At 44.3% G+C, this 23,420-nt stretch overlaps 1 protein-coding gene across 1 annotated transcript in view; it reads left to right on the top strand.

Moving 5' to 3' along the window:
• The window catches only part of DNAH14 (dynein axonemal heavy chain 14), a 472,613-nt gene that overhangs the window by 397,905 nt on the left and 51,288 nt on the right, over positions 1-23,420 (top strand). Inside the window, exons 67-71 of the mRNA XM_061626120.1 lie at positions 5,393-5,533; positions 7,659-7,874; positions 8,148-8,375; positions 15,279-15,400; positions 16,527-16,771. Coding sequence (XP_061482104.1) covers positions 5,393-5,533; positions 7,659-7,874; positions 8,148-8,375; positions 15,279-15,400; positions 16,527-16,771 — 952 coding nt within the window. The remainder of the gene's footprint in view (positions 1-5,392; positions 5,534-7,658; positions 7,875-8,147; positions 8,376-15,278; positions 15,401-16,526; positions 16,772-23,420) is intronic.

Below are 23,420 nucleotides of genomic sequence, written 5' to 3'. Positions count from 1 at the left end.
GGCCTACTCTATGTGGTCTTCTTGCACAGCGTCAATATTTACTGGAGCTTCCATGATGTGGTTGAATTAGCTCCAGGACAATCCTGATTCTGCCAAGATGAGAAGGGCTCTTGTGAAGCTCCATAAGTCAGCAGCTTTTGTGGCGGATGCCACCCTGGATGTGTCACAGTTTGTGGCATGTGCTATGTCAGCAGGGATGGTAGCACGGATGATGCTGTGGCTCCAGCATTGGGATGCAGATACTACTGCCCGAGTCAATCTTTCAAAGGCTTACAAGGGCACACATTCATGTTGGTGGATCCTAAGGATAAGTGCAAGCCAGTCTTAGCCATGAATATGGAAGCTGGAAGACTGGACGCTGTTTAGAAAATTTGCCCTATACTGTTCCTTTCAGCCATTTCAAGGAATGCGACCTGGAGGGAGGGGCCATGATTTTTGATCCTCCAAAGGCCCTTTGTTCAAACAGTGATTCCAGGGCTGTTCTCAGCACCAGGGCAGGCCCGGTTCCTCTTCCTCATCCTCTGGAAGGGGAGGTCATCTACAGAGGCAATACTGATGCCATACCTGTCGGAGGCAGATTACTCCACCACAGAAAATTGGCAATGTTTAACAATGAACTCTTGGGTAAGAGATCTCATATTGTACAGCTATGCAATAGAGTTTTGGCTACTTCCCCCAAATGGGTTTCTTTCCTACCCCCCATCCCACTCTCTGGGGAGGTGGATGATAATGGAGGAAGCCATACAGCATCTTCAGGACTTAGGCGCCATAGAACCAGTGCCACCGGCTGAATGGTATGCGGGGGTCTACTCCATTCTGTTTGTAGTTCCAAAGAGAGATCTTTCATGGAGGGCTGTTATAGCCCTCAGGTTCATGAACAGATTTGTGAGATATCATTGCTTCAAAATGAAGTCCCTGGCCTTGATCATAGAGGCTCTACAGGAGGTGGACTTCCTGGCATCCATCGATCTGAAGGAGGCATATCTCCATGTTCCAAACTGTCCTGCCCACAGATGCTTCCTGAGGTTTGCATTTGGCCAGCACCATTTCCAATACTAGGCCCTGCCGTTCAGTCTCTCATCGGCTCTGAGAGTGTTTGCGAAGGTGATAGTAGGTCTGGTTGCCCACCTTCATCTCCAAGGTGTCCACATTTACTCATATCTGGACAACTTTCTGGTCCAGGCAGAATCTATGGATTGGGCTGTAATTCATGTTTGTTGCACTCTCGCAACCCTGACAGAGCATGGGGTTTTAGTCACCTTTGAAAAAAGTCATCTTTCTTCTACTCAACAACTACAGCACCTGGGAGCCATCCTGGACATGGTTCAAGGCATGGTCTTCCTGTCGCCTGAGCAGATCTCAGTGATCAAGGACATGGCATGGCTTCTGATATGCCAATTGGCAGCAGATGTTATGTTACTGGTGAAAGCCCTGGGGAAGTTTGTATCAACCATTCATATTGTTCCTTGGACTTGACATCATACTCATCATCTCCAATCGACCTTATTGTCATTTCAGTTGGACATTGTCAATTCCAAGCACTGGGAGATTCTTCTTTCCCCTTCACTGCGATCTTCCTTCCAGTGGTGGTCCTCAACTTGGAATCTCCAAAAGGGGGCTCCATTCTGAGATCTGGACAGGACTATAATTACAATGGAAATCAGTGTGGTCAGTTGGGCCCCCCCTGCAACTTTCGTTTCACTCAAGGCACCTGGTCTGCATCAGAGGGGTCACCCCATAAACTGGCCCTTTGTCACTTCCAGCCACTGTTCCATCGGACCCATATCCTGATTCGAACAGACAACCCCTGCGTGAAATTGCAGTTGAACCAGCAAGGGGTCACTAGGTCTCAAACCGTTCAAGTGGAGACCACTCTTATATTCAATTGGGCCGAGAGACACCTGCTGTCCTTGAGGGCAGAACACCTCAGCAGGGTTCTGAACATCCCTGCAGACTGGCTCAGCAGGCAGCAAGTGATTCCAGGGGAGTGGAGGCTACATCCGGCAGTGTTTCGTCTTCTCCAACACAGCTTCAGCAATCTGACTGTGGATGTTTGCCATGAGCCACAATGCTTAATCTCCCCGGTTCTTCTCGAGGTATTCACAGGCAAAAGCTGAGTCCATAGACGCTCTTCTGACTCCTTGGCTGGACAGCCTCCTATATGTTTTCCCTCCTGTTCCCCTGCTAGGCAGAACACTGAGGAAGCTTTGGCACAAACAGGTTCAATTGGTTCTACTAGCTCCGTATTGGCTATGCCATCCGTGGTTCTCAGATCTTCTCTCCTATCAGTTGCAGATCCTTGGAGGCTGCCACTGAGACCTGACCTTCTCTCACAGGGACCGATCTGGCATCCGGATCCCGACTGGCTGAGTATGATGGCTTGGTGTTTGAGTGGACACAGCTGATCCGTATAGGTCTATTGCAGGAGGTTATTGATACCATTCTGGCCTTGAGATGGCCGTCGACTAATTACATTAACCAGAGCACGTGGTCTGCATTTTCCAGCTGGTGTGCCTTCTGTGGTCTCCGACCCTCCAAAGCCACTGTCCAATAGATCTTACAGTTCCTTCACAAAGGTTTGAAGATGGGACTGAAGCCTAACACCTTGCATCACCAAGTCTCTGCTATCTCTTCAGTTTTAGCTGTTAATTCATCGAGTATTCCCATGGGCTCTCATCCTCTGATTAAACGTTTTTGAAGGGAGCTTCTTTGCTTTTACTGACAGTGTGTCATCATTTTCCACCCTGGAGCTTACAGAAGGTGCAGCAAGCACTGCAGCGTCCCCCATTTGAGCCCCTCACCGTGCCCTTATGAGTGCTTTCTTTAAAGGTCCTTTTTCTAGTTGCTGTCACTTTGGCAAGATGGGTGTCAGAGTTGGGAGCACTGTCTTCAGCATGCCATCTCTGTGTATTTCATAAGGACTCAGTCATTTTACATCCTGATCCATCTTTCCGACCCAAAGTTAGCTCTGTGTTTCACTGTAACCAGGACATTGTACTTCCATCCTTTTTCCCGAATCCCGTTCATCCACTTGAAAAAGACTGGCACTCTTTATATGTCTGCAGAGCCCTCAAGGTCTACCTATTCTGTACCCAAGACATACAGCTAACTGAAGCCTTGTTTGTATCATCCAAAAACCCTGGAGACAAAAGTGGCTAAATCCACCTTTTTTTTTGGTTGCGCACCAGCATTGCCCTGGCCTACAAGATGCTCAAGCTTCAGATGCCTCGCAATATCACAGCACATTCTACTAGGTCTGCAGGCACTATGGCTGCATTTACAATTAATGCTTTTCTTGCAGATATTTGCAGGGTGATGGTATGGTCTACTCCAGACTCATTCATCAGGCTTTATAAGATAGACAGCTATGCCTCTGCTGATGCTTCTTTTGGGAGGTGTGTTCTGCAACAGGTAGTTTCTTAGGTTTAGGCAGCAGGTGGCCCCTCCCTACTAGGGCTGCTTTGGTACATCCCACATGATGGCATGCTACCTGGGGAAAATGGACTGTTGGTCTCACCTGAAAGATGGTTTTCCCAGGTATCGGGTGGATTATTTTGTATAACTTTTTCATACACACGTATTTAGTGATAAGGTTCTTGCAATTTGACTAGGTTTATAATGTTTTAATGAGTTTTAATGAATCAGTACCTTTGTGTATTTGTTTTGGCTGTTGATGCTCCTTTGCTTGTGCAGTTGGCCTTTTCCTTGGTGTTCTGCCTGTTCTGTTTGTGACTGCTGTTAAGATGTCTCACTTTGGCCTCATCTTGAATAAACTGGAGTGGGACCAGAAGGAGCAGCTGAGATCTTGACTCCTTTGCATTCTTGCCTTCAGATGCTAGGAGGCGCTATAACCCACATGATGGATGATGGCATGATACCTGGTAAAACCACTTTTCAGGTGAGACCAACGGTCCGTTCTATGATAGCTTTCAGAACCTCCACATTGGATCTTGGAGATCTTTGTCCACATAGACATGCTGAACTGCTATTGGTTGCAGTCATCCACATTCACCAGACATTACATGTTGGGTGTATGGGCCCAGGCAGATGCTTCTTGTGGATAGCCTGTGCTGAGCTCAATGGTTGCCTGATGACACTTGCCCCACTTGATGTCAGCTTGCTCTTCTTCCATATGTGGGACTGCACAGAAACTATGAAGAAGAAAGATACTTGCTTATTGTTATAGTCATCTGTGGAGTCACACAACCCACCTGTCCTGTCTAAACTCAAGGCTCATAGGGGAAGTTGACTTCAGCAGAGGCTCTTTCTGATAGTACTGAATCATGCCAGATAAAGCAGGGTCATGATAGGCAAGACAGAGCCTGCCAGAAGCTTGGGCAGAGCACTGTGGGAGGTGCTAGCTAGAACGGAACTGTTACCCAGCAAGATAGAGAGGCCTTCTGAGGCTTATGAAGGCTGGCTGGTCTGGCAGGAGCTCTTGGTCCTGTCTCCTCTCAGGAGCTATCTGTGTTCTTTAAAGGGCGATCACCCAGCTCTGCAACTGTTGGCTCTTACAGTATAGAGATGATGAGAACCACACAAAGTGTGTGTCTTCTGAGTCTGATGAGTCAGCAAAGGAAAACTATCTAGAAATTGTACCTCTTGGCTGTGACTGGAACATGTTTGTAACCCGTCATTGTGAGGGTAATTGAAGTCTCTCATCACTACAGCATGTCTCCTTGAATTCATTCTCCATCTCAAGATCACCCTGAGCCTTTTGGTCAGGAGATAATAGTAAGTCCTCCATCTTTCTCCAAATGTCTTTGGCAGATGTGTTTTACCTTATGGTCCTTTGGCTTCTTTGAATTGCTATCATGGGCTCCTGAACTGTTTCTGTTCTACCCATCCATCTCTTCCCATCCATGTCTTTCTCTGACTTTGAGGAGGGACTGTGGCAAGAAAATATGACATATGACATCACCCTCTTTCCCTGCTGCAGGTTTGTTTTTTATCTAGTCTTACTGTAGTGCTTCCTTATATAGCTGCTGCAGTGGTTTGTTGGGAACTAAGCAGGAAGACTGGAGCTTCCTTTGCACATGCTTACAAAAGGTTTGGGGATGGGCTTGGTGCCAAAACTCTTTCACCTAGCTCTAGAAAGTTCCTAATGTTGCTCTGCACAGAATCCATAGATGTGATTGCACAGATGACAGGTGACAACAGTTACAGATAAACAATCTGCCTTTATGTATGGACCTAGTTATAGTACTGTTGAAGCCAAGTAGGTGTTGTCTTTTCTGGTACCTACTTAGGACCCCGTTGGCAGCCTCATGTAAACTTATGTAAAGTTTTGAAAGAAAAAGCTGGGGTGTGTGGAAAGAGTATGATAAATAACAATGTATACTGCTACAATATCATGTTTTTCATTAAACGCTTGACATTTCTAACTTTCCAGATTGAACAACATCAGCAAAATTTAGAAGCAAAGTATGGAGAAAGTATTGCTGAGCAAGAAATGCTAGCAGCTAGAAAAGATCAGACAACTCACCGTTTACATAGCGCATCTGTATTAAGCACAGCTCTAAAGGACGAAATGGTACTGCCTTTTTCATTTTGCGCAAATGTTTGACTCTAAAGTTAAGCTTTATTATTTACATTTGTTAGACAGTATTTTCTGATGGTCCTTTTTCATATTGTACCCTTACTCTTGTGGAGAGACAAACTCGGCCATCAGAAGCTAACTGCTTTCACCAGCCTTGCCCTACTCTCCAGTCCTAGAATAAAGGAGAAAAATAAGGAAGCTGTTGCCAGAATAACAGGGTTGCCAGAATAACAGGTGGTGGTGGTGGTGGTGGTGGTGGTGGTGGTGTGGAGTTGGATTGTTAGGCATTAAGCAATCAGTTTTGGGGCTATTTTTGTATGTGGAGGTACTGGATTTGTTAATTGAGCTATTGATAAGTTTTATGCATGTTGCACACTAGTTGTATTTTAATGAACTGTTAAATGTTAGACAGTCAGTGTTAGTTGTAGTGATATTATATTTTTAATTATGTGTTATTATGCTATTAGACTAATACATTTGTGGAAAAAGCAACATATAAACAAACTAACTTTGACAGTGTCATTTATCCTATATAAATACAATTTTCCACAGTACCTGTGGATATTTATCTGAACTTTGTATACTCTGCCTATATGACTGACACAGTGCTAATTCAGGGTGATTAGAGATGACGTTTACTAAGTGGTAACTTGCTAAGTGGTATGCATATTATGTGTAATAAGGAAGGGGAACCTGAGGCCCAGCACCTTCTCTATCCTTCATCTAGGCAAGCAAGAGGCATTGTCAGAGTTCAAGGACACATCCCAGCCAGGCAAAAACATTCAAGGAGGGTGCAAAGTAGAGTCCATATCCCTCATTTGACTTTGCCATATCAATGGTCATCAGTGATCATTCATTTTGGGAGGATGTTTGGCACTTCACTAAATGATGAACCCTGAGACTCAGAAAAAATATCTTTGTGTTTATATCAGTGAATTAATCCCAAGTAAGATCCCAGTGGCATAACTTGGTGTTCACCTGTACATAATTCAAAACACATGCTATCTTGTTTGTTTGTTGTGATTATACTGGGAACCTAGTTTGGACAGTGCTAAGAAATCAGCAAAGACTATATCCATATGCATATTTTTTTTCATTCCAGATTCTTCTTTCCCTAAGAAAGCACTTCTTCACACAGCAACACATAATTAAATTATGGAATTCTCCATAATTGGCTTTAAAAGAGGAATAGACAAGTTCATGGAGGATAAAACTTCCAATGGCTACTAGCCATGGTGACTATGTCTTCCTCCACTATCAAAGGCACTATGCCTCTGAATGCTGGTTGCTGGTCATCACAAGTGGAGAGAATGCTGTTGAACTCAGGTCCTGCTTGATGGTTTCTTGGGGGCCTTTGGTTGGTTACTGTGAGAACATGATGCTGGACTAGATGGGTCTTTGTCTAATCCAGCAGGTCATGTTTTATGTTCTTATGCACTAGCGCTAAGGCTCAAACCAGATGTGATAGCAACAGATCCATTTGAATCCATTTAAACCCAGAACTCAGCCAGTCTTGTAGAAACTGTCAATTAGGGAGCCAATTATTAAAGGACAAATAGTGCATAGTTGAAGGGAACCTCTTGCATCAAATCCTGTGAAATCATGAGAGAGGCCTGTGTACCTCTCTTGTTCTGAAAAGCAAACCCCACCCCATGCAATTTTAAATACAATTAGGGCAGGCCCAGAATAAAATAAACAAGTCTGCTGCTATTGCATATAATGTGAGCCTACTGTTTAATAGTTAAAGAAGGAAAGTTCTTGTACAAATTGGCATCTACTGTGTATTAGAGAAAGAAAATCCCTTGCTGTTCCAAAATCAGAGCAAAGAAGGATGGCAAAAACTTTGTACTGCTTAATTACATACTGTATCTTCAAATATCTTCAAAAAGAGATTTTCTAAAGACTAATACCCCAGCACTAAACCTTTGCTTATACTCCTATCATAAATACCTGCACAAGTGTAAATATTAACATCACATCACTATTTGTAGTGTACTGCCCTGCTTTAACTGCAAGTCATAAGTTCATTATGTTGCAAGTACTATACTTTTTAAGCAAGCTAGTTTGTCCAGTACTCTGTGATATTTGGCCGTAAACTTTCTTTTTTTATATATCCTAGGAACGCTGGAAAGAATCTGTTAATAATCTTGATCAAAAGTTGCAGGGAATCATAGGTGATGCCCTTGTTTCAGCAGCATGTATTGTCTATAGTGGAGTGTTATCAGCACAATATCGTCAGCAACTAGTGAATCACTGCCTGAAACTCTGCAATGAAAGCAATATTCCGGTATCTCCAAATTATTCACTAATAAACTGCATGACAGAAAAAAATGAGGTAGGAATGCTGGATGAGGGCATGAATGAGGATTACAGGGATTTCTTGGAAATTTAAATTAAGAGACTTCTTAGGAAAGTGATTATTTTTCTTGAGACTATAATTTCTGTAGCTGATACATTACCAAACTAGGTAAAGGGCCCATTTGTATTACTTGTTGGGATATCTTCAAATGATCATTATTTTTTAATGTGATTACTCAGAATCACTGCAATTATTTGTAGAATTATTATTGATAATAATATTTAAATATTAAAAAATGATATTTTATAGGTTCGTAAGTGGCAAAATGCAGGTTTGCCACTTGATCAGTACTCCACAGAAAATGCTATACATATCGTGTATGGACAACGGTGGCCTTTGCTAATTGATCCAGAAAGACAAGCTTACAAATGGATATATCAAATGAGTAGCAAACTCCGTCAGATTCGTGCTACAGATGCTAATTATTTAAGAACACTTGAAAATGCTATGCGTATTGGAGAATCAGTGCTGCTACAGGTAGCTGAGCTCTCACGAAGGCTGGTCATTCAACTGTTAAACGAACTTAACCATGGGGAAAGTATAAAGCAGTAAATGCTGAGTGTCCATGTAATCTTCTACTATATATTTTGGAAAGTAACCTACCTGTGTGTTCTCTATGCATTTGGGTACCTCTTAAGATATTATAGCAGAATTTTGCATGATGATTCCTGAGATCAAACAGGTTTTCATCTATGTTGGGATACAACTGGGTGCAATTTTGAATCAAGATGGCAGACTGTGGCTTCCAAAATTGCACAAATTTTTTGGTTACTTAGAATTCCTGAGTAACTCTGGATACAAGACTGCTAGCAAAGAATGTGGAAACATTTTTAGAGTTGATCACTATTGATCTTGCTAACAGACATTATTTTACAATTTTACAGCTGATTTTTGTTTCTTTTACACTGGATTTAAATTAAGAATAACGCCACTGAAACAACTGTTAAATCTCAGACTTTAAAATGAGGAGTGATCACCCACAGGAAAGCAGAATAATGTTGCATGCCATGATATACAAGAATTTCTTATTCAGCCTTTTGGTGGCATTTTGCTTTATATTTGGAGTTATCCTGCTCTCTCTCTCTCTCTCTCTCACTCACTCACTCACTCACAGACACACACACACACACGCACACACACACACACACACAGAGTTTGTCTTTTATAAACACATTTGTTTCTACAGCTATTATCATTATAAGTTTCAAAGTCAAGCACTTGACAGCAAGGTATGCCATATTGTGCTATTGTGTGCATCTATCTTTAGTCTGTACACCTTAGTTCTGAAATAAATATCTATACTAAAATATATTTGAAACCATTCAGAACATTTTATGACAGGTTGTATTTATTATATTAAGAGATAAGCATGACACCTAAAACTTCAAAGGAGCACATCCTTTGGAAATCCAGGTTTGTCACCTCTCCTATTCCTATACACTTGGGGGCTGCTTTTCCTATTGGAATAGACATCTATTATTGAGGTCTAGTCTCTGACAATATCAAAAAGTAGGACTGAGGGGCAGAATACCAAAAAGTAAATCTTTATTCCATTTGGCTATAGGTATACACAGGCATGTCCATTTGTTTACATAAGAAGGTTAAGTATTATAGTGCAAAGATGGGGAAAAAATCCTTAAGATATTTAATACTGGTCAAGTCTTCCTTTATAAGTTCCCATTCTTAATACTGGGGACCTCCACAGTTTCAAAGCAATCATGTATGTGAAAGTTCAGAAGTGGATTGCTGTGGTGGCAACATGGGCAACACCCTTGGATGCTTACTGTAGCTTCATAAAGGATGGCAAGTGGAGGTAGGAGAGTGTGATACTTATTTTATTTTATTTATAACCTGGCCTTCCTATCAGTAGGAGCCCAGGGTAGCAAAGCAAAACACTAAAAATACTCTAAAACGTCACAAAAACAGCCTGTAAAATATATTAAAACAAAACATCTTTAAAACATATAAAAACATCTTAAAAAAAAAAGCTTAAAAAACACATTAAAAAGCAATTCCGATACAGACACAAGCTGGGATAAGGTCTCTACTTAAAAGGCTTGGTGAAAGAGAAATAGCAGCAACAGCAGCAAAAACACAGAGAGGAAGATGAGGAAGGGTGGCTGGCAAGTACCAAGACTGCAGAACAAGGGAAAGATAAGGAGCAAAGAGGGGAGAACTCTACCCCATTGAAATTCCTGGAGCATGATCCTAAATGAGAGGGGGAAAGAAGGAAACGAGGGGAGGGGACATGCAGTTATAGAGACAAAACAGAGAGACAGAGTGGGACAGCTGTGAGAGGAACAGTTGTGAAAGAGAGCTGAGGGAGGATGTCTGAGGCTGCAATCTCAGTGGTGAGCCAGAGATAGCAGAGAGAATTGACAAGAACTGCATATCACAAAACAGACCCTGTGATGAGAATGATCCTTTCTTCCCTGGAGAGTTGGGGACCCACCAGACAGAACCTGGAGTATAAAACCATTCAGGGCTTGAAGGCCACCCTAGGGGGTATTTTTGGGGAAAGAAGCCTGACAATGTATTTTCTCCCTGGATAATAGTATATCAAGTGGGTATATGGCCCCACCTAGTGTCCATAGGCAGGAATTGCAGCAGAATTGTGGGGAGTCACATGATCTCCCCAGTTCTTTCTTGCCTCATCATACTAGGTGGTTGTCTTTTTCCTTTGCTCCAAAATTCTCTCCCTCCGTCTTTTGTATCTACCTCTGTGTGCTATTGTGCTGTGTGGGGTAAGGTTTCCCTTTATCTCTTTCCATCACAGTTTTGTTTTTAAAAAAACCTTTTGACTTCAGTTTTCCTGTTTATTTCCCTCTCCTGCTCTTCCCCTCCCCCCCACCTGAGTGATTCAGAGCAGGAGAGTGTGTAGCTTGTCTTGTTGGGCCGAATTAGTGCCTGTTACTGCTCATTGGTGATTGCTTACAGCAGTGATTCTCCTGTCTGCCTTTCCCCACTTACTTGCAGCCTTCCTTCTCACCGCAGCAAGAGGTGTGTGCATGAGTAGAGTGGGATGGCAGCCACTAACTCACTGTCAAACTGGGTCGGTAAAGCATTGGGGCTTCAGCAGTTTCAACCCCCCCCTTCACTCCATCATCGGTAACAAAGTGTGGGGAGCCTCTGCAGAAGCCACCCATCATGCCGTCAACTGGAAGGAAGGGCGGGATATAAATCTAATCATCATCATCGTTGTCATCGTCATCATCTCCAGGCACCAAACTTTAAGTCTTTCCCAAGACCTGAGAGGCTTGTTCACATGGTGGACTGTGTTCTCCAGTCTTCACAAGGGTCTCTCCTTCCAGGATCGTCCACACACCCTTAATCATGACAGACGCCAGCCTCTCGGGATGGGGTGCACATTGCCTTTTCATGTTCATTCAGGGACAATGGTCACCGGAAGAGACATATCACAGCATCAGTTGGTTGAAACTCAGGGCAGCCAGATTAGCCATCCAGCATTTTGTTTCAAGATTCAACATTTACCACATCCTCCTTCATGCCGACAACATTTGTATGAAGGCACATATCAACAGGCAAGGGGGGGTGCATTCATGGAGTCTCCAGGATGAGGCGGCTTTGTTTTTCCTTTAGACAGAATATCACATGGAATTATTGACAGCCAAGCACCTCAATGGGGACAGGAATCTCACCACAGACTGGCTGAGTCGACAGCAGCTTCAGGTGAGGGAGTGAATGCTTCACCCTCAGATGTTCACCCACATCCAAGGCCGCTTCAGCAACCATCTAATGGACCGCTTTGCCTCACTGGTCAACCAGCAGCTTCCCCAGTTTCTTTGCCTGTTATCCATCAAGTCAAGCAGAGGCAGTAGATACTCTTTCGGTTCCTTGGGCCCTGGGGCTCCTTTATGCCTTTCCTCCGATAACTCTGATAGCTCATACACTGAGGAAGTTAAGGGAGGGGCACAGAGTCCTGATAGCCCTATTTTGGCCACTTTGTCCATGGTTCTTAGAACTTCATTTTTCATCCAAAGCCCCATGGACACTCCTGCTTCAACCATATCTCTTGACACAAGGGCCAGTTTACCATCTGGATTCAGCCTGGCTGAAATTGATGGCTTGGTAGTTGAGTGGTGCTATTTAAAGAATGCTGGCATCTCGCAGGACTTGATATCTACCATTTTGGCCTCTCATCGGCCTTTCACAACACAAATCTACAGCTCCACATGGTGCTCTTTCATTACCCGGCATCGCCGAAAGAATATCCACCCCATTAAGGCTACGGTTTCTGATGTACTCGGTTTTCTGCAGAATGGTCTTCACCTGGATTTGAAGGTTAACACCCTGCAGTGTCAAGTGTCAGTTCTATCATCAGTGTTGTCTCTGGGTTCCATGAGGTCATTTGGTTCTCATCCGTTGATCAAGCACTTTCTGAAGGGGGGCGTGGCATTCTGTCCTCCCACAGTCCACAGTCTAAAGTCTTCAAACAGTACTAACCACTCTTCAGAGATCTCCTTTTGAACCTCTTTGCACTGTTCCCCTTCAGAATTTGTCAAAGTGTTTTCTAGTGGTGATTATATCAGCTAGATGCATTTTAGAGTTGAATATATTATCAGTGGCAAAGCACCTGTGCATTTTTCACACAGACAGGGTCATCTTATGAATGGATCATGCCCAAGGTGAATTCTTCCTATCATCACCAGCAAGAACATGTGCTTCCAACATTCTGTGCAAACCCATCTCACCCATGTGAGAAGGCTTGGCACTCCCTTGACGTTAGGAGAGCCTTAAAGGTCTGCATCAGTTGAATGAAGGACTTTAGACTCACCGATTCACTGTTTGTCTCCTTCCTTCCTGGGTCTTTGGGGACAAGAGTTTCTACTTCCACCTTGTCCTGTTGCTTGTAGGCCTATATTAAGTCAGCATATGACATTCTTTTCTTACCTGTTCCTGAGAACATAACCGCACATTCAACAAGATTGGCCGCAACCACGGCAGCCTTGTCAGTTAATGCGCCTTTGCTGGAGATCTACAGGGCTGCCACTTGGGCCTCACCCAATACATTCATTACTCATTATAAGATGGCTACATATGCCTCGGCCAAAGCTGCTTTTGGCCGACGTCTGCTACAGCATGTAGTTATGTCTTAAGTAGGCTGAGCCATTGTCCCCCCCCCCAAGTTTGGGTTGGGACTGCTTGGGTACATCCCACTTGATGAACTATCATCAAGGAGAAGGGAACTTTGGTCCTTATCTGAAATAAATTTCTCTTGGATGATAGCCCATCAAGGCCCAATCTATCCTGCATGGCTCAGTCACTCATTTCATGTTTGTATCTTCATGGCAATTGGTTCTGATTGTTTAAGAATTCCTATCAAGTATGTTTCTGATTAGGTATTTAATTGTTCATTCAGAACAGTCTACTTAAAATATGCATGTCTTTCTGTACCTGAAAATTTTCCATGAACTTGATTTCAATACATTTGATTGCACTGGCTTTTTCTGTGTGCCATTGTTGTTTATTAGGGGAGTAGGTCTTCTGTCATTTATTCTTTGTGAGAGTGTTTCCTTTTCAGATACCTCATGTGGCCAACTCATAATGAAAGGCTAGGGGAGGTCACAGAGGCAAACTACACTCCCCATGATTTTGCTGCAATTCTTGCCTATGGACACTAGGTGGTGCCATATACCTACTTGATGGACTATCATCCAGGAGAAATTAAACTGCTGGTCTTGGACCGAATTAAATAAATTCAGGAGAAATTTATTTCAGGTAAGGACCAAAGTCCCTTCTAATAGCATATACTTTCTATGATAGAACAATAACATACCCATGAAAAATCCATATTATAATCTAGCCATTCCCTAGACCTAGAAGATCTTCTCTATGTCAACCTTATTTTGATTATTTGTTATTTATTTATTTATTTGTTTATTTATTGAATTTGTTAATCGCCTATCTGGCTGACCATCCAGCCACTCTAGGCGATGTACAAAGCAAAATGATACAAAAACAACAACAGATCTAAAACACTAAACAATGAAATAACACCTAACCAGCATTAAAAATAAATATGTTATGCGCTGATATTTTATGTGAGCGACTGGTATATACTGTATATACTTTTATAAATAAATAAACCTGTCAGCCTACATCCTCTATTACTCTTTTGCTCCATTCTCCTTTCTTCTTAACTTGTACTCTCCATGACATAATTACTTTTGGGCTCTTCTCCATACTAGGAGCAGCTCTAATGCATGCCCACCACACATTATCCCAGAGTTTTATCGTAAGTTTAGCATGTTCTTAAAGCACACCAGAATGGCTCCATCCTACTTATTATTTACATTATTGGACAATCATATTGAAACACAGTCTTAGAAGTGTTGGGTAGGCCAAACTTCCAGAAAGTTCCAAATCCAGAATTGGCATAGTCAGACTAACTGTTAGTCCTAATCAATAATCCTCATAGTCTTCAAGGAATGTGTTGATTTAAATCTCCAGTGTCATAGCATTATTTAGTATGATGGAGTCTTCTATCCCATTCTATTTTTTTTAAATGTAACTGTTCTTTTGGGGCAAGGGGTTATATTTTATTCAGGGAGGCAATTTGGTTCTCTTTTTATCTGGTTGTCTAGCCTAATTAGAATGTAGAAGAGATTGGTCATAATCAAATTTGCTGCTAACATTACACTGGAGCAGAAAATATTATTTATATTCTGAGCTAACCAGTCACTTGCATGAATGGAACATTTGTGACACCATTCATTTCAGTGAAGCATAACAAGTAGATACTGCCATTACCAGTTCTAATAATTCTAGTTGCTAGTTCCTTGCCTGGAATAAGCTCACTAAGTTGAGTCTGCAGACACTATTTTATTTTATTTTTAAATATATAATTATATTTATATCTTACCTTTCTTCTGAATTAGAACTCAAAGTAACACACATGGGGTTCCCATCCAAGTGCTGACCAGCCCAAGCTGTTTTACTTCAGCAAGGTTGCTGCATCAATCATGTATCCTCTGAGAATGCTCTGGGGCCACTGCACCTGCCTGTTTTACTTTCATCTGGTCTTCACATCCTCACTCCTCTCCTGCCTCCTGTGTGGCAAAGTTAGAACCCTGAGGAAGTGGAGAAGGTGGATGGACTAGGGGTCTGGTAGAAGAAAAAAATGAAGTTACAATGGCAACACCCTCACTCAATGTATTTAAAGTATCGGCACCATCCTCTAGGTGAGGACCTGGTATATATACTATTCATTGTCCTGGTCTAAACAGGTATGTTGCTAGTGCAATGAGAATGTATAACTGCAGTTGCTAAGGAAATATGCAAACTTAGCTCTGTTCAAGGAAGGCAGGAAAGTATTGTCCTTTATCATTACAGTACTGACTCTGGTTTTATGCTTTTTAGGATTTTACTGAAACACTGGATTCAAGTATGAAACCAATCTTAAAAAAGGAAATCTACAACAAAGCAGGACAAGAATTCATTAGAATAGGAGATACTGAAATAGAGTATAACAAAAACTTTAGGTAACTGTTCTTATCAGTGATATAATTATTTACTTATGTAAATTTAAACTAGCAATGTATATTTTATGTTTAGTATATTTGTTTGATCCAGCCATATTTTTACCTGCCTCTCACCTGATGTGATATATGATGTCAGATGTATCTCCCTGCATTCCATCATTTGAAACACTTTCCCCCTAACTTGGCTATTGGAACCAGGCTGGGGGGAAAACCACTTCAAGCAGTGGAGGAGGTGAGAGAGGGAAGGAGCAGTATTTGCTCCCATCCCCATGATGATCCGGTTAGTCTAAAATGTAAAAACAAAACAGAAATCACCCCAATGTATAACCAAATATGCACACTTTATGTTTAGCCTTTAATGACTCATTGATTCCAATCCATCAAGGAAGATCTTCATCCTGATGCAAGTTCCATGTAGGGATAGGTGAAGCTCTTTCTCTCAGTTCCTCATTTTTCCAATCTTAAGTTCAATTCTCCACATTTTCACATCAATGTGTCAATTTTTTTAAGTACTCATGAAAATTCATCTGCATTTTAGTGTGCATTTCTCCTAATATACTCATTTGTATGAAATTTTGTCTAAAATGCAGATTTTGCAAAGCTGTCCTTAATATAGTGTATTTTTCACTAATATCTATGTTTTTATGAACGCTTTACACTAGTATATGCATTTTTGTACACATTACTTTGCTGGAGAACAGCATTGCAAAATTCAAAGAAGTGCAAATTTTGAAGGATAGCTGTGTTTTGGTTCACATATTTTTTCAAAAAATGCAAACTAGGTAAGTTCACCTTTAAATGCAAACTGAATCAAATTTTCCCCACCCCTAGTTCCATGTCTAGATTAGAAAAGATCAGATGAATATGAAGCATTGGATCTGTGAGTTACAGATTATTTGAAAGTATCTATCTCTGAATTTAAGGCACTATGTAAACCACGTGGTATTCTGTGATATTCCTATAAGAAACCACATTTTCATGTGCAGCTCATATGTGCAAAGGTAATACTTGCTTTTCTCACCCATTGGTGTACAAAGTTTTTAATGGATGTGGGCTGTAAATTGTATTTCCTTAATGCATCCTTAATACTAACCTAAGAACTTCCTTCTACCATTTATTGTTTCAGATTATACTTAACAACACGGAAAGCCAACCCCCATTTTCTGCCAGCTATATGCAATATTGTGACAATGATAAATTTCACTGTAACGTTCCAAGGTTTGCAGGATCAGTTTTTATCTGCTGTTGTAATTAAGGAAAAACCTGGGCTTGAACAACAGCGTTGTGAGTTGCTGGAAAGCATATCTACTGACCTAATAACACTTCGTGAACTTGAACAAAAGTCACTTAGACTACTGCAGAAAACAGATGGTAAATAAAAAACAGAAACCCTTGAAATATCATCTGTTTGTTTTGAACAAACTGTAGACACCTGTCACTAAATAATATACAAAGAAAATGATTTTTTAAATGTACCATTGGTCTCACCTGAAAGGTGATTTTCATAGGAAGGGGCCATCACTGTGGGTAACAGTTCCACCTATCGTGCGAAGGCAAGAATGTTTTTGAAGTCAAGACTAGGGACGTCATGCCCCTCCCACTCTCCAGTTCATTCGTAGCGAGTCTAAAAGAGATATCTAAAAATACAAGAAGAAGGCCAACAGGCCCGCCAGGAAAATAACATAATAGTCACATGCATAACAACATGACTCTAACCTAACTACATAACATAACAGAACTAAAAGTCTTGACTTCACTCTTACATTTAAATATAATATGGAAACAATAACATATAACCCATTGATAAAATCACTAGTCATCCTCCAACTGGGAGGGTCGTGATGGCCCCTTCCTATGAAAATCACCTTTCAGGTGAGACCAATGGTACATTTTCCATAGGAAGTGGGCCATCACTGTGGGATGTACCAAAGCAACCCATATAGGGAGGGACCACCCACATGTTAATCCTCATTAAGAACCTGTTGCAACACTCGTCTGCCAAAAGAAGCATCAGCAGAGGCATAACGATCAATTTTATAATGTCTTATAAACGAGTGTGGGGAAGACCAGACTGCGGCCCTACAAATATCGGCAACAGGAGCATTAGTAGCAAAAGCAGCCGAAGTGGCAGCTGACCTAGTAGAATGAGCTGTTATACTAGCAGGAACTGGCAGCTTCAGGGACTCATATGCTAAGGTAATGCATGCCCTTAACCAACGGGATAAGGTAGGATTGGATACTTTATGCCCCATAGACCCTGGATGAAAGGATACAAACAGAGACTCCGTTCGTCGAATCTCTTGGGTCCTAGACAGGTAGGTCTTGAGAGCCCTCCGGACATCCAACGAATGCCAAGCCTTCTCGAGAGGATGGGTAGGATTCGGGCAAAAGGAAGGCAAAACAATGTCCTGGTTGCAATGAAAAACTGAATCGACCTTGGGACGAAAGGAAGGGTCAGTCTTCAGCACAACAGAGTCCTTATGGAAGACGCAGAGGTGTCTAGCGGAAGACAATGCGCCCAACTCCGAAACGCGTCTGGCAGATGTGATTGCAATCAGAAACAGGACCTTGAAGGACAGAATACGTAGGGGCACAGTTCTGATGGGTTCAAACGGAGGGCGTTGCAAAGCCTGCAGAACTTTCGGCAAACTCCATGAGGGGAACCGATGGACAACAGCCGGAGAGCGTAGGGCGACTCCCCTCAAAAAACGTTTGATGAACGGATGTGAGGAAATATGATCTCCAGGAGAGGACACTGAGAGAATGGATGACAGAGTAGACGCATGTCGACGTAGAGTGTTGGGTCGAAGTCCCATCATAAAGCCACTATGGAGAAATTGGAGCACCTGGTGCACATTGGCCTGGGATGGATCGTGGTGGTGGGACTGACACCACTTGGAGAAAGCCACCCAGGTATGTTGATAAATGCGAGTGGTAGATGGTCTTCTCGAGGCCAAAATAATATCAATCACAGCGTCAGACAGTCCAGCTGACCTCAAGTGTCTCCGTTCAAACGCCACGCTGTTAGATTGAGCCAAGTAGGGTCCTGGTGCAGTACTGGACCCTGGGATAAGAGGTCTGGCGTTACTGGAAGTGTCCAAGGGTCCATCATTGACATTGCCAGAAGATCTGAGAACCACGGATGGCGTGGCCAAAATGGTGCTATCAGAACCAGCTGTGCCCTTTCGGTTCGCGCCTTCCTCAAGGTTTTGGCTAACAATGGTATGGGAGGAAAGGCGTACAATAGACCGTCTGGCCACGGTGTTGTCAGAGCATCCACTGCTTCTGCTGTTGAGTCCAGGTATCGGGCAAAGTACCTGGGAAGCTGGCAATTGTGACTGGAAGCAAACAGGTCGACTGAGAGGGTGCCGAACCGACACTGGAGACGATGGAAAATGGCTGGATGAAGTTTCCATTCTCCCGGGAAGACCTGTTGTCTGCTGAGCCAGTCTGCTGTCACATTCAAAATCCCTTTGAGGTGCTCTGCTTTCAGGGATTGTAGATGTTGTTCTGCCCAGACAAAGATGAGGGAGGCTAAGTCCTGCAGAGGACGAGACCTGGTGCCCCCTTGTCTGTTCAAATGTGATTTTACACACGTGTTGTCTGTTCGAATGAGCACATGATGCAAAGGGAACAGAGACTGAAAATGACATAGAGCCAAGTGGACAGCCTTTAGTTCCAGCCAGTTGATGCTTCGAGCTCGCTCTGCGTTGGGCCAAACCCCCTGAACATACTGGGAGTTGCAGTGGGCTCCCCAACCTATGAGGCTGGCGTCTGTGGTCACGACGGTTCTGCGGGGTTCTCTGAACGACGTGCCCTTGGAGAGGTGTTGAACCTTGGTCCACCAGCGGAAGGAGAGGCGCAGAGCGGGGCTCAAACGAACTTTGCGATGGTTGGAGCTGGCAATGTCTTTTTGAAAAGGCAACAGAGTCCACTGAAGGGGCCGAGTGTGAGCTCGAGCCCAGGGTACAATGTGGATTGTGGAGATAAACATCCTGAGCGCTCTGGCGAGAAGCATGACGTCTGCGGATGTTTGTTGCATCAGGGACCTTGCGATGCTTGTGATGGCAGTGATGCGATCTGGAGACAGGAAGACCATTGCCTGCAGCGTGTCCAACATTGCCCCAAGGTGTAGTAGGCGTTGGGTTGGTTGGAGATGGCTTTTGTCGAAGTTGACCAGCCAGCCGTAGGTCTGCAAAACATTGAGGGTGATCATTAAATGATGATGAGCCAGCTCTTCAGATTTGGCCCGTATAAGCAGATCGTCCAAATATGGGTAGATATGAACCCCTTGGGTCCGAAGGTAAGCCACTAGGATGAGTAGCACCTTGGAAAATACTCTTGGAGCAGAGGAGAGGCCAAATGGCATCGCTCTGTATTGAAAATGTTGGTGGCCAAAGGCAAACCGAAGAAACTTTCTGTGGGCTATGCAAATGGGTACATGGAGATACGCTTCCTTAAGGTCGATAGAAGCCAGGAAGTCTCCTTCATGCAGACTCTCGGTAATGGAATGGAGAGATTCCATTTTGAACCTGCGGTATGTTACAAAACGGTTGACAAACTTGAGGTCCAATACCGCCCTCCAAGATAAATCTCGTTTTGGCACAGCAAATAGGAGGGAGTACACCCCTTCCGATCTCTCAGTTGTGGGAACTGGCTCTATTGCCGCTATGTGCAAGAGGTGATGTATAGCTGTCTGCATGATGTTGTGCCTGGCTGGTGCCCTTGGGCAAGGAGACGGGTGGAATCTGTCTGACGGGGTTGCCCAGAACTCTATGGTATAGCCATAAGTGAAGAGGTCCCTGATCCAGGGGACCGTAGTAAGGCGCAGCCATCGATCTCCAAAATTAAGTAATCTGCCACCTATGGGGATGGCGTTAATACTACTTGTGTAGGCGAGGACCTCCCCTATATGAGGACGATGAGTTGCCCCTGCGCCCTTGGTACTGACCTCTGCCCTGGGGGCGTCGGTTCCAGGAGCCCCTGAATGCGTTGGAATCATAGGGTCTGAAATCGCGGCCTCGTCCTCCTGGTCGCATTCCTCGAAAGGGCTGGTTAGAACGAAAGGAGGGAAATCGCCTGGGGGGCCTGTGGTCGATGTTCTTGATTGTGGCTAGAACCGGTTTGTGGGCGTCTTTTGGATCAACCAGAACTGCCTTTAGAGCTTCCTCACCGAAGAGTAGAGATCCGGAGTAAGGAGCCTTGGACAGGTTCAATCTAGCCGCTGAATCAGCTTGCCAGTGGCGAAGCCAGAGGGTGCGACGAGCGACTATTTGAGTCGTCATGGCTCGTGCCCCTAATTGGGTGGCATCCAAAGTGGCATCGGCCACAAAGGCTGCTGTCTTACGTAACTTCAATAGTGCTCTTTTGAAGGCGACAGGATCAGGGTTATCGTCCTCTAGAAGGTCATCCAGCCACATCATAGATGCTCTGCAGAAGATGGAGGCTGAGGCGGAGGCATGCATGGCTAGGGCAGTGGCCTCGTGGTTCTTGCGGAGGGCGAAGTCTATTCGACGTTCAGTAGTACCTTTTAGGTGGGATTCCCCTTCCCTGGGCAAGATAGATCGTGAAACGAGGCGAGCGATCGGTTCATCTATGCCAGGGACATCTAACTTGGTGGCGAAGTCTGGGGCTAGGGCGTAAAGTCTGTCAGCCATGTTCTTGAAGCGTCGAGCTTTGAGCGGGTGGGCCCATTCTTCGGAAGCTAATTTGGCAATTGGGTCCGGCACCGGGATGTAGTGTTCAGTAGGTGCAGGGGATTTGAGGACCTTGGCCCCTTTGAGAGTTGGAGCGGACGAAGTTGAGGGCGCAGTCTGGAGACCAAGGGTATGAAGTACCCTACGTGCGAGCGGTTGGTAATCTGAGGTATTGAACAAGCGATACGATGTATCCTCCTCATGATCTGAATAGTCGCTCCAGTCGTCTCCTTCAACATGGTCAGTGAAAGTTAACTCCTCCGCATACGAGGCTTCGTCCGTACATCTGCCTCTGGCTAAATCGAAGGGATCTGGCGAGCAGGAAGGATGAGCAGCATGGAACGCGCGTTGGTCCATGTTGAGTGGGGGTCTGGCAGGAACCTGTGGTAGTGACTGCATTTGTGTGAAATAAGCCAGCATGGCTTGGAGTTGGGAGAGGAAATCAGGAGACAGCTGCAGACCAGATGTGTGAGATGTATGTGCCTGGTGGGCTATTGGAACAGATGTCTGAGGCGGTAAGCCAGAGGTAGGTTCGTTAGGCGAACCGTGAGGGGGAAAGCCAACAAACTCTTCCTCGTCAGAGGCAGGAGCAGGAGAATGGAAAATATCACTTATGTGTGTCTGTGCTGTGGTGGTTGTTGGCACAGAGACATAACGAGGGTGCTTTGGTTTACTATGGCTGGAAAGATGTTTTGTCTTAGCCAGTGCTTTGGCATGTCTGGTCTTAGACGTGTTAGTATGTTGTGGCTTGGCTGATTGTGGCATGTCTGGCTGATCTGGCACCATGTGTGTTGATGGTGACATGCCTGGCTGTTCTGCCATCTTATATGAACCTGGGTGCAGTACACTGCCACGGAGGGGGCAGGATGTAAAGACCCGAACTGGCACAGCGTACTACCACGGAGGGGGTAGGATACACTGGCAGATGGCGAATGCACTGCCACAGAGGGGGCAGAATGCACAGAGGTATCAACGTTAATATAATATAGGCTGTTTTAGAGTTGGCACACTCAGATTAGTGCTGTAGGCTGGGTTTTTGGCTTGTTCACGGCCCCATAGGGGGCAGGATATGTAATGTAAATCAGATTTAGTACAAGTCAGCCACTGATATTAAAGTTCCAGCCTTGATAATGTAATCCAGCCACTAGGATTAAAGCTCCAGCCTTGATAATGTAATCCAGCCACTAGGATTAAAACTCCAGCCTTGATAATGTAATCCAGCCACTAGGATTAAAGCTCCAGCCTTGATAATACAATCCAGCCCACTAGGATTGGAGCTCCAGCCTTAATAATACAATTCAGCCACTATGATTACAGCCACAGTAAAAATGTGTGTAAATCAGCCTTGTGTAAATTTGTCAGCAGCACATATACACAAACATACAGATAGATAGCCTGCAGGGGAGGTATCCGATGCTTAAAAAACGAAAAAGGCGGGAATTTTGAATTTCAAAAAATGGCGCCCAGAAAAACGGGCGGGAAAAAAATGATCAAAGGGGGCTGAGGAAGAAGGAGCAATGGCGGCCGTTGGAAGCGAACTGGGAGAAGGGCTGCCCAGCACGGACTCGCCGAAAGCCGCAGTAGCGGCTCTGGAAAAACTCTGGAAGGGCAGGTAGAGGCAAAAAACGGCAGCCGCCGCAGAGAGAGCCGCAATAGCGGTCTGTAAAGCCCTTCGCAGTGGGATTTAAGCCACGTAGCGAGGGCGATCTGTGGTAAGGAGTAAGAGCGGGAGCCGCAGCTGCAAGCTCCCGCTGAGATCGGATCAGCCGCAGCCGCGGCAACGATCGGGGGGGGGAAGGAGGGTGGATTCCCCTTCCCTCACAAGCGATCAAGAGATCGGATCAGCCGCAGCCGTGGTAACGATCGGGGGGGGAGGGAGGGGGATTCCCCTTCCCTCACAAGCGATCAAAAGCGATCAAAAAGAGAACCGCAGCCGCGGTCACTGAGGGAGCCCCCTGGCTACGGATACGACAGAGCCGGGGGGGGGAGGGGGCTTGAAACTGCCAAAACAAAGAGAGCCGCAGCCGCGGTCTCAGAGGGAGCCCCCAGTCAAGGAAATAAAAGAAATTAAATAGCCTTGAGGAAAGGGGGAAGAGAGCCGCAGCCGCGGTCTCTGAGGGGATCCTCAGTAGGCTAGACACAAAAAACGGAAAAAAGGAAAAAAGGTTTTAAAGAGAGATAGACTTAGCTAAATGCTACGTGAAATTCCAATCTTGTTCGTACGAAGGCAAGAATGAACTGGAGAGTGGGAGGGGCATGACGTCCCTAGTCTTGACTTCAAAAACATTCTTGCCTTCGCACGATAGGTGGAACTGTTACCCACA

Source organism: Rhineura floridana, chromosome 4, assembly GCF_030035675.1.
Source record: "Rhineura floridana isolate rRhiFlo1 chromosome 4, rRhiFlo1.hap2, whole genome shotgun sequence".
In the NCBI taxonomy this organism is placed as follows: Eukaryota; Metazoa; Chordata; class Lepidosauria; order Squamata; family Rhineuridae; genus Rhineura; species Rhineura floridana.
Note: the sequence above shows the minus strand (reverse complement) of the source record. Positions and strands in the feature narration are given on the sequence as shown.